We start from the raw sequence: 11,431 nt of genomic DNA on the forward strand, positions 1-11,431 counted from the left end.
GGAGAGAAACATATCCAGCTTTAAATTCAGGTAAAGGATAAAAGGTGGTATTTTTTTACTTTTGAGGTAGTATTTCTTTTCACTAATATCTATCTTTACTTAGTTTCAGTAGTTTACAAATTGGCCCTCTGCAATAATTAAAGTATAAACAGGAAACTAAACTACTACAGTTAGTCTTAACTGGGTTTTTGGGTTAATTGGAGTTTTGTTTCAGATAGATTATGGTTAGTTCCCTAATATATGAAGCATTCGGTCTGGGGACACATTTATCCTTAGCTGAAGGGAGTTTTGGAGCAGCGGTAAAGTTGTCTCCGTGTGATCTATAGGTAACAGATTCGAGCCGTGGAATCAGCCATTGATTCTTACATTAGGCTAGGCTGCCTACATCACACCCCTAGGGTGCAGCTCTTTCCTGGATCCTGCATGAAGACAGGATGATTTGTGCACCGGGCTGCCCTTTCTTTCCGGTTGTTGAATTGTTGTCTGTTATTTGCAAAGCAAACTTAATTGTTGCAGATTCGCGGCTGAAGAACAAAAATGGGAGCTGGTGGTATTATGTCATCTTCAACAACTAAAACTAAGAAAAATACTCTCCAAAGAGCTCCATCTTCAAAGCCCCCTTTTACAATTGGTGACATAAAAAAGGCTATCCCTCCTCACTGCTTTCATCGATCTCTTGTTCGTTCGTTCTATTATCTTGTTCAAGATCTCATATTTGTTTCCATCTTTTACTACATCGCCGCCACTTACTTCCATCCCCATACGTCCCCGTATGGTTACATAGCATGGCCGGCTTACTGGATCGTTCAGGGTTGTGTTTGCACAGGAATATGGGTCATAGGTCATGAATGTGGCCACCACGGCTTTAGTGAATACCAATGGGTAGATGATATTGTTGGTCTCATACTCCACTCAGCACTTTTAACGCCATACTTCTCATGGAAACATAGTCATCGTCGTCACCACGCCAATACTTGTTCCATGGAGAATGATGAAGTCTACATACCAAGGCTTAAATCAAAAGTAAGATGGTACTACAAATACTTGAATAATAGAGTAGGACGAGTACTCTATTGTGAATGGCTTTATAGTGCTAATTACTCTTTTGCACCACACGCACTCTTCATTGCCACATTATGATTCGTCCGAGTGGGATTATTTAAGAGGAGCTTTAGCTACGGTAGATAGAGATTTTGGTGTGTTGAATAAGGTCCTCCATAACGTTACAGATACTCATGTTTTGCACCATATATTCTCATATATACCGCATTACCATGCAATGGAGGCAGCCAATGCTATAAAGCCATTATTAGGGGATTATTACCAGATAGATGATACCCCAATTTTGAAAGCATTGTGGAGAGATACAAAGGAGTGCATCTATGTCGAGAAAGAAAAAGGATCTCAAGACAAAGGTATTTATTGGTATAGAAACAAGCTTTGAAAGTTGAATACCAAGAACTATTTTGTTGGAATTGGTTTAATGCTAAGCCTCATTAATTGTAAGTCTCTGAATGATTTGTTTTCTTGTACTGTATAGTTACATAATTAAGCTCCTGTGTATCGTATTATATTGTTAAATCCGTTCTTACCTAACAAAGCAAATGTCTATTTTACGTAACAACCTATTTGATATGAATGGATTGTTATGTTATTCCCTCCGAATGTTGTTATGTTCACTATCTAACACGATGTCAGAGCAAATTTTCACGTTATTATTTAACTTTCTTTAGTTTTTAATAGATTTGGATGGGTATATATTCTCTAGTACTTGTACTTTATATTGATATTTGAGAGAAATTTTGGATTTATTTTTATGTGTTGCTAAATCCAACATTTACGGTAACTAAATGCACCTTAAAAACCTAATCAGTTAATGAAAATATATAAGATACAATCACAGTGGTGTTTAACCAAAAAATAGGTTTTTAGTCAAAACCAGAAATTTAGAAGAACACGGGTTACTAATAATCAGAAAAGAATATAAAGAAAGACTTTTGAGAGCAATATGATTAGAAAGCAAGTAAATCAAAGTGTATTCCAATAATATTGTGTCTTACAAGTGTTTAACATCCTCCTTTTTATAGTAATTTTGGAGGTATGTGCCTTACCCTTGTCATAATAGGGCTATTATGAGCAATTAATGACATTAAATGAAGCGTTAAACAATCATTACATTAAACAAATATTCTCTAACGTTTTTAGTATTTAATATGCATTAAATACTGTATCTGGTCTTTCACAGGCTACCAGATTCATTCCCTTAATTCCCCTTGATCTTTGTGCTTTAAATGTCTTGAATAGGTACGGGCTCTGCATCACCTGAGTAATTGCCCGTGCCTCTTCCACTACCTTTGCTCGCATCTGTTGTTGCTCGTGTCTCTTGGCTAACTTTAATTCTTTGACTGTTTGACTGATCCACGTGTCATGACACGTAATCTTCAATATGTAAACTCGATTTTTCCCAATACAGATAGTCCTCCTACTTTCCATTTATTCATCAATTGAATATTTGGGAAGTGGATTCTCATTAAAAAGGGAATTTCTATCATTATTAATGCTATGACAAGATTGACGCTTCAATTGTCTTTTCCATTTAATGCTCCGTCCACGTATCATTCCCTCATTGACTCTGCAGTTTTGCAGCCCTTTTCAAGGCTTTTTTATGCCTTCACTGTTCACAAAGTGCCAGTTACCTTTATTATAGGCTTGCCATCATTACGCTTTTTCCTTTGACGGTTGTTCTCTAATATAAATATAACTTCCTTTCTTGTCTTCTTTCACATAAAGTTTTATTGAACACTTTATTTTTCCCAATACTGTTTACTTCTTCTTCATATCGATCTTCTTCATCATGTCTTCTTCAAACCCTAACCCTAGGAAAGCTCCTATTTTAGATAGCTTTCCCAATGCCCTTGTTAGACATAGAAGAGGTAGGGGTGGTAGACTTTGCAGTTTTGGGTCCACCCGTGGTAGTTCTGGTTCTTCTGTGCCTTCCTCTAGTTCTTGTCTTGTTTCTAGAACTAGAGGTTCTTTTACTCAAAGATCGTCTTCTAAGGGTAAGGAACCCTCTAAACCACTACAAGAACCCTTGGTAGAAGAGATAGTCCCTAATGGCTTATCTTTCCACCAGGACAGACAATCACTTCAACTCCAAATTTCTGGCTTAGATCATGCTGATATTTATCCCACCATGATTACAGAGGTTTTATCTTCCATGGTTCGCAAAGATTGCCATTGGAGCAATGGTTTTCCCATCACAATTCCCAATCCTAATCAAAGAATTTTCTCTTACAAGACTGGACTTTCTTTCATTTATACTTACCCCTCTACTCTTGATTTAAACCAGCTATTGATCCAGTTATTCTAGATTTTTGCCGTTTCTTCAAAGTTTGTTTAGCACAGATTGGTCCTCTTGTTTGGAGAGCAGTAGCTTGTTTAAGACATTTGTCTAACAAGGAAGGTGTTGATTTTTCCTTCCCCTACCTTATTCATCTCTACTCCCCTAGGCTTTTCGCAATGGTGTTTTTACCTTAGTAGCGAGGAGTAAATGGGTTTTGGTAAGCCCTGAAGATGATAAGGATAGTGGCTGGTACGCCCGATTTGTTGTTGTCCCCACAGTTGGTTTGGTGGGTAAAGAAAATATTCCCACTACAAGAAATTGAATTTTTAGCAGCGACATATAGCAACGACCCTATAGGTTGCTACAACAGCTATATTATTAGCAGCGACATCTAAAGTCGCTTCAGAAGGTTACTTTTAAGCAGCGACTTATTTTGGGTCGTCGCCTCTAATATGGCTGAAATTTTCAGTCCCGCTAAAAATAAAATTTTGGCTCCATAATATTTGTGGCGACTATAGAAAAGTCGCCCTAAAAGTATCTGGCATTTTTACATTTAAAATAATAAAGAAAATAAAAATTGAATAAGCTAATTAAAACTTGTTTGTGGAACAGAACCCACAAAGCTTCAAGTGAAACAACAGAGGAGCAAAACTCTCTCGAGAATATCGGCTGCTCTCTCTCTCTCTAAAAATTAACTCAGGTTTTCATCTAAAATTTCATCCAAATCAAAACCCCACAAAACAAAATGTGAATCTCATTTGTCAGGTATGTTCAAATCCCTAATCTTTTCATTTTTTTGGGGAAAGAAGTTGATAATCGATCGATTTCGTGTTGTGGCGGAAGAATCAGTAGAAAACGCTACTTTGTTCTTCACGATCACCTTCTCAAGAGCTTCAAATCAGACCCTGTTTTAAACAACTAGACTGATAACATTTTCTCTCTCTCTCTCTCACTGTGTGTTGTCTTGTTGCCATATATAGTGCTAATTCTTGATAAACTATTTCGGTAAATTTCTGGGTTCTTGTTTTTTTGTTAAAGTTTAGCATTGACAAGAATGGCTTAAGTTTAATTGATATCAAGTTCTTGCCAACTGATTTGCCTTTGTGCTATGTTATTTTTTTGTGTTGATACCAACCATCAGAAGCAAGTAACGCTGCATTCAATTCTTTGTGACAATGTATTCGGAATTAATACACACCCACACAAACATTTATTTATATGCATGCCGGAGCGGATCCTGGGTTATGGATTTTAGCCTTTTGAGTTACTACGCTCTAACTTAATAATTTGTATATTAGGAAATGAATTTTTAAAAAAAAATAACAATCCAAAGCTACTGGGTTCTATCGAATCATACCTTCTAACTCTACATCTGCCCCTACATTTAACAGATGGAGTTTTGAGGTCTCAATTTTCTAGACTTGAAGTTGTAGTTTAACAGCGTCGAGTGAACACCTTGTATGTTTGTTTAACAGCATTCTGGCCTACTTCACCGATTAGGCATATACTGGAAGCTTTAGTTAGGATGAAACCTGCATCTTCTGCTTGCTTATGTAAGATACTAGCTAGTAAGAGCTTCAGCTAGTAACGGAGAGCAAGTGGCTAAGCAGTTCAAATGATTTCATTGGCTATTCCTTGTAAAAAAGCAATTTTTCCATTGGAATTCATTGGCTATTCCTTGTAAAAAAGCAGTTTATTTGGACTTTCTCGTTGAATTATCCAACAAAATGACAGAATAGGGATCGTTTTCCTCCTTGGTCTTTCTTGAGCTTTCTGACAAAAGTTTCAACTTTCAACATGCAGTTAGGGATAATTATTTTTCAGCAATTTTACTTTTGTATTCTCAGATTTTATCTTGAATTTCTCTAAGCCATTTGATAATCCACAGGAATACCAAAAAATCACACAGAAAGAATCATTTGAAGCGTATCTGGTGTTGTTGTTGTCGATTCTCGGTCTTGACAGAATCTCAGCTATCTCTTTTCCTAGGTAAGTTAAAATCTTCTTCTTGAGAGACGTTTTACATGTCGGCATTCAATTCAGTTTCCTTGCCATAGTTCTGTTGTTATTGCATTTGATATGAAGTTTAAAAAGAATTGCAAAGGAGCAGTTTATTAAATGTCTTTCTTGAATACTTAAAGCTTCTTATTTCGTAGTATCTGTTATATTTCATAGTATCTGTTATATATAGTCTCATTCTGTTTATCAAAAAGATGTTTATATTATGTGGCAGTGTATAAATTCTTTTTATGAAACTATTTGTTTTCTTTGTTAATCAAAAGGTGTGTGAGAAGAAAAAATTGCTACAATAATTCTATTTTATTTATAAGTGATTTGATTTGTTCATCTTTCTTTGGTATGCTAATTATTATAGATATTTTGATTATTATCATCCTTTCACTTTTAATTTGGTAATCATTTATTTATTTTTTAAAATAGATAATGATGGATAAAAGTTGATTGAATATAAAGAATAGAGTCGACCAAAGGTATAGAGATGGAGTAGACAACTTTCTTAATTGGGCATTCAGTCAACCAACTGTGAACACTACGATTCAGTGTCCTTGTAAAGGGTGTATGAATACCGCGTTCAAGCTAAGGGTTGGTGTAAGAGGAGATTTATTGAGGAAGGGTTTCTAGGATTCTTATAAAATGTGGGACTTGCATGGAGAAGTGTTAGTTAGAGTTGACACTTCTAATACTGCAGTTAGTGATGAAGCAGAAGATGATAGCATTGAAGAGGATAATATTACTGAAATGATTCACGATGCTTTTGGATATACGAATATGGAGGATAATAATAGTAATAATTCAGTGGACAATGAAGAGCCAAATGTACATGCAACAAAGTTCTACAAATTGTTAGAAGATGTTGAGACAGAACTTTATCCTGGTTGTAAAAAAGTCTCGAAGTTGTCTTTTGTTGTTAAACTACTTCACTTGAAGTGTCTTAACCATTGGAGCAATAAATCGATGGATGCATTGTTGAGCTTCTTTAAAGAGTTCTTCCCGAGGGGTCATTTGTGCCAAATTCTTTCTGTGAAGCAAAGAAAGTTCTTTGTGACCTCGGCTTGGGGTACACCAAAATAGATGCATGTCGGAATGATTGTATTTTATATTGGCGTGCTTATGCTGATGTCCAAGCATGTCATAAGTGTGGTAAGTCTAGATGGAAGTATGAAGAACACGGAGGCAAGAAAGTAGCTCATAAAATCTTGCGGCATTTTCCAATCAAACCAAGGCTTCAAACATTGTACATGGCAAGAGAAACTGCTAAAAAGATGAGGTGGCACAACGAGGAAAATATTGATGATGGTGTCGTGCGACATTCGTCTGACTCAGTAGCATGGAAATCCTTTGATGCACAACATCCCACCTTTTCAGCTGAGTTAAGAAATATTCGATTAGGTTTGGCGAGTGACGGGTTCCAACCTTATGGGAACATGAGTTCTAATCATAGTATTTGGCCAGTCGTACTAGCTACGTATAACTTGCCACCATGGGATTGCATGAAAAATCCATATTTCATGATGACACTTCTTATTCCAGGCCCCAAGTGTCCAGGCAATGATATCGATGTATATTTACAACCAATGGTTGAAGAGTTGAAAGAATTATGGGACGGGGTGGAGACTTATGATGCGCACTCAAAATCTAATTTTCTGATGCGTGTGGCTATCATGTGGACGATCAATGACTTTCCTGCATATGGGAATCTTTCAGGATGGTCAACCAAAGGCAAGCTTGCATGTCCTTGTTGTCATAAAGATATACAATCAACTTCCTTGCGTAGTAAGTTGTGTTATATGGGTCATCATCGCTTCCTTCCCATGGACCATCCATGGCGAAGAAGTAGGACGTTATTTGATGGGAAAGTTGAAATGGGAGTTGCACCTAACCCTTTAACCGGTGATGAAGTACTTGTGCAATTACAAGCTTTGGGTAATGTGGCTTTTGGTAAAGGACAAAAGAGAAAGCGTGATGTTCATAAAAATGCTTACAACTGGAAGAAGAAAAGTATCTTTTTCCAATTGCCTTATTGGAAGAGTCTTATGTTACGACATAACCTTGATGTGATACACATCAAAAGAAATGTGTCTGACAATATTATATCAACTGTCATGAATATGGTTGGAAAGACAAAAAACACATTGAAAAGTAGATATGACTTGATGGACCTTGGAATCAGACAAAGGTTGCATCCAATTGAGGATGGGAACAATATTTTGTTACCGGCAGCGTGCTATGCATTGTCCCCGGAAGAGAAGCTGAAGGTATGCAGTTTCTTAGCTAATCTGAAGGTTCCTGATGCCTTTTCCTCAAACATTTCAAGGTATACTCCCCTTCCTCTTAACATAATTTATTTTAATTTTTTTTTTTTATTAAAATTTCGCTTCACTTAAAAAAAGCAAGAGCTTCGCTTCTCGCTTCTCGCTTTAAGCGAAATGGGGGTTGTCGCCTTTCCTCGCTTCACGCTCTTCACAACACTGTGTGAAGAATTGAATGTGCTAATCAAATATATGTAGAATTATGTTGGCTTCTTTCTTAGTTTGAGATGATGTTAAAATATTACTCCTATATTGGTGATTGACTATTCAAATGCAGTCTCTATTAAATTTGATAAATCTCCAAGAATTATTGTTGGAGAATTATTGTTGGTGTTGCAGTGTATTGTTGACACGATTGAAGGTCAGAGCGTAGACAATGTGTGCTATGTCTAACTTCATGCTCATTGGCGGGTAGAGGGTACATGTTTTCCATTTTCTATGTCTTCCAGTTGGTCTAATCCTTATAATTTTCACTTTTGATTTTCTGTAACATGTTATGCAAATTTGCTTCTTTTATTGGTTCGTGCAATGGCGGTTTTTGAATTATGTTAATTTTTGGATGCTTGTGAGCTTTTATTTCCTTGCTTGCTAGTTGCTTTTAGTTGTTCCTTCTGGTAATTGGGTATACAACTTTACTGCTTTCTTTGCCCTTGGTGTATAGTAAATATTCTTCAGACATTCACCTGCACGTTGTTCTTTTGAAATCAAGTATCTGTAATTTCAGTTGAATGGTTTTTTTCTTAAAACATTATTCTGATAGCAGTTTCTTCAAAATCAAGCCTAGGATTTTGAGAAGCTGGGCTGCCTGTTGTTATCCCACATTGCCCAGAATTTTTGTTGTTTATTTATGTGATTAGGATATCGAATATAATATTACATTTATTGTCAGGATAAATTTGAAGTTTACAATGGGCTGCAAGAGCATAGGTTTCAAGCCTTTGTAATTAGCACTATGCAAAGGCTTTTCAGAGCATGGAAAGCTCGACTCAGCAGGTTGTAATCTAAGTACAATACTAATGAAGAAAGATTGTCTCATCGACCTGAAGATGTTGAGCTTGAGGACTGGAAATACCTAATACAATACTTTGGAAGTCGGGATTTTAAGGTACTAACTTAATACCTGAAGATTCTGCCAACCAAAGGGCACCATTCACATCTTTGAAAGGTGATCTATTAATCTGTTTACTTACAGGTTGTAAGTGAGAGGAACAAAAGAAATAGAGAAAAGTAAGTAACTAAGCATACTTGTGGTACAAAGTCTTTTGCAGAAATAGAGGAATCTACGGTAAAAATATATTTAGTCCCCTACTATCACATATGCTTCTTTGTTATTTACGTATTTATATATTTGCTCATATATTTTTTGTCCGAAATTATATTGCAGAGAAATCCTATTACTGGAGAAATAGACACACCAGATAAAGTTTGGGAGATCCAACATACACGGAAGGATGATAAAGGAGAATTGGTGTGGGTGGATCCACAATTCCAACAAATTCACGTAATTATCTAAAATCATAGACTTATTATCTTTCTGTTTCTGTAAGTTACATTCAGTGTGTTTTATAATATTTTGATGTAAATGATTATGTATAAATCCAGGGTCAACTCCAAGAAGTTGTCACTCAGCAACAATCTGAAGAGATCGAGCATCCTATGACTAGAGATGAGATTTTATCCACCGTTCTTGGTGAGAGAACAGGTTATGTTCGCGGAAAAGGATACGGAAAGAAGCCTCCTAAAAAGAGTAACATGCAACAGGCAAGCATAGAGTCCAGTGTGTCTTCCGCTATGGAAATTATGCGTCAAAAGATGCAAGCCGAGATGGATAGAAAGTTGCAAGAAGAACGTGAACAAATGGCTGCTCAGTTGCAAAGAAATATGGAACTTGAGTTGCAAAGGAAGTTGGCAGAGGAGCGTGAACACTCAAGTGTAGAAGTAGACAAGAGGATCCATCTAGAAGTGGACAAGAGGATGCATGAACAATTTTCTAGTTTGATGACCAGAATGCTACAACAGGTACTTGCTCCGCTGCTTCTTAACAATTCTTCTTCCTTCTCGGCATTTCTTCTTCCTTCATTCGGGACAATTCATCTGTCACTTGCTCCCTATCTTCTTGTCAACTTCTCCTTCTTTAACTTTCATCCTCTTGATAATAGACTATTGGGCTGTTTTTTGTTTATGTGAAATCCAGATTTTTGCAAACCTTGGGCTTCAGGGGCTTAGTTGATAATAGACTATTGGGATGTTTTTAGTTTATAAGAAATCTGAATTTTGCAAACCTTAGTTTATGTGAAATATGTACCATAGCTGCTTCAGGGGCTGCTGCTGCGGTTTCTTTGCAAACCTTAGTTGTGTGGGCTACTGCTGCTGCTGTTTAGTTGGTACTTGTGTGGTTTCTCCTGGTGTTGATTCATGACTAAGAGGCCAGTAGAAGGATGTAAATGGAATTGAGAGAGTGGACAAGATGCCAATGAAGCATAAGTTTGTCCTGAATATGAAACCAATAACTCTTTTTAGATAAAAAGAAGTAGAGGAATAGACTTAGTCCCTTAAGTATTGTTATCATTGAAATTTTCCAAATTCACTGTTATTCCTCAATTGACTGGTTAGATGATGGCTGGTGAATGGTAATAAAATTGCATTCTCTTTTTGTGTGATAAAATGTATTGTCCAAAAATAATTTCTTATTGTTACAAAGGAACTAAAAAACTATTAGTACTACCTAAATGGTTGTTTCTTTAGAAAAAAATGAATGAAGAACAATGAAGAAGCAGTTAGCTTTCCCTCATATTGATCCTTATTAAACCTTTGGGCAAACTTAGAGTAAACTGGGAATCAGCTGAGATCCTTTTGCTATCCTTGAAGTTTTTCTATGCATGTTTTTTGATATAAAAATATCATTATGTTCCTTATATATATATATATATATATATATATATATATATATATATATATATATATATATATATATATATATATATATATATATATATATTATTTTTTTAGCAGGGACAAGGCACTTAAACAATGGTATCGTTCAAGGATGGTATCGATCAAGGAGCAATTACAAGGCACTTAATATTTTTGTCTTTTTTGGGATATGTATATGCGTACAATTATATTACAATGCATAGAAGTGTAGTTTTGTATTATGAATTGACCTTTTTAGTAATGAAAATATTTATAATATTCAGTTTGAGAAATTCTTTTGGTATTTTTAAATATTATTGGTTGCTTTTAATATTGGTATTCAAGTTATGTGAATATACAGTCATTAAATTTAGAGAATTCGGTTCGTACCGGAAATATATATAATTTTGTCATTATATAGTTTTTGAGAAGATAAGTTTTAGTGGCGACATTATTTTATCACAAAATATTATGTTAAATTTGCCAATCTTCCTTTTGCAGCGACTTTAGTCGCTACAGAAAGATATTGAGTCTTTCGTGGTTTATTATATTGTAGCAACACGGGTCGCTACTAATAGTTATTTATAGTGGCGGACCTTAACTTGCCACTAAAAAACGTTTTGGCAGCGATAGTAGTCGCCACTAAAGATGAATAGCAGTGGCGACCAAGCTAATTTTCTATTCTTGTGGAGCCATTTTTGTAGCGAGGTTTCTCACCTTTTGTGGCAACTGTGTCGCCACAGAATGTAGGATTTTAGCGGCGACTTTTCTTGTCGCCACAAATATCCTTCAGGCACGCTTTTGCTTGTAGCAACACAAATGTCGCCACTGATAACATTTAGCTGCG

General features: G+C 35.9%; 1 protein-coding gene and 1 pseudogene across 4 annotated transcripts; both read left to right on the top strand.

The window, feature by feature from the left end:
• LOC109231797 lies at window positions 538-1,444 on the top strand (annotated as a pseudogene).
• LOC109230985 lies at window positions 3,969-10,877 on the top strand. 4 transcript variants are annotated; one of them, XM_019396500.1, is made up of 8 exons: window positions 3,969-4,108; window positions 5,232-5,332; window positions 5,783-7,676; window positions 8,561-8,776; window positions 8,864-8,956; window positions 9,056-9,172; window positions 9,274-9,690; window positions 10,681-10,877. In XM_019396500.1, exons 3-4 carry the CDS (start codon window positions 6,601-6,603, stop codon window positions 8,613-8,615), a joined length of 1,131 nt encoding a protein of 376 aa, XP_019252045.1. In that variant the 5' UTR covers window positions 3,969-4,108; window positions 5,232-5,332; window positions 5,783-6,600; the 3' UTR covers window positions 8,616-8,776; window positions 8,864-8,956; window positions 9,056-9,172; window positions 9,274-9,690; window positions 10,681-10,877. The 4 variants fall into 4 exon arrangements, 3 of the variants coding, with proteins under 3 accessions (XP_019252045.1, XP_019252047.1, XP_019252048.1); XM_019396502.1 differs by having other exon boundaries at window positions 10,684-10,877; XM_019396503.1 differs by lacking the exon at window positions 10,681-10,877 and having other exon boundaries at window positions 8,864-8,898; window positions 9,274-10,577.

The sequence above is a fragment of the Nicotiana attenuata genome, chromosome 8, assembly GCF_001879085.1.
Source record: "Nicotiana attenuata strain UT chromosome 8, NIATTr2, whole genome shotgun sequence".
Classification (NCBI taxonomy): Eukaryota; Viridiplantae; Streptophyta; class Magnoliopsida; order Solanales; family Solanaceae; genus Nicotiana; species Nicotiana attenuata.

Coding starts and splice junctions, on each gene's coding strand:
- LOC109230985 (XM_019396500.1), top strand. CDS start 6,601: ATGGCAAGAGAAACTGCTAAAAAGATGAGGTGGCACAACGAGGAAAAT. Junction 7,677..8,560: donor TTTTCCTCAAACATTTCAAG/GTATACTCCCCT, acceptor ATTTATTGTCAG/GATAAATTTGAAGTTTACAA.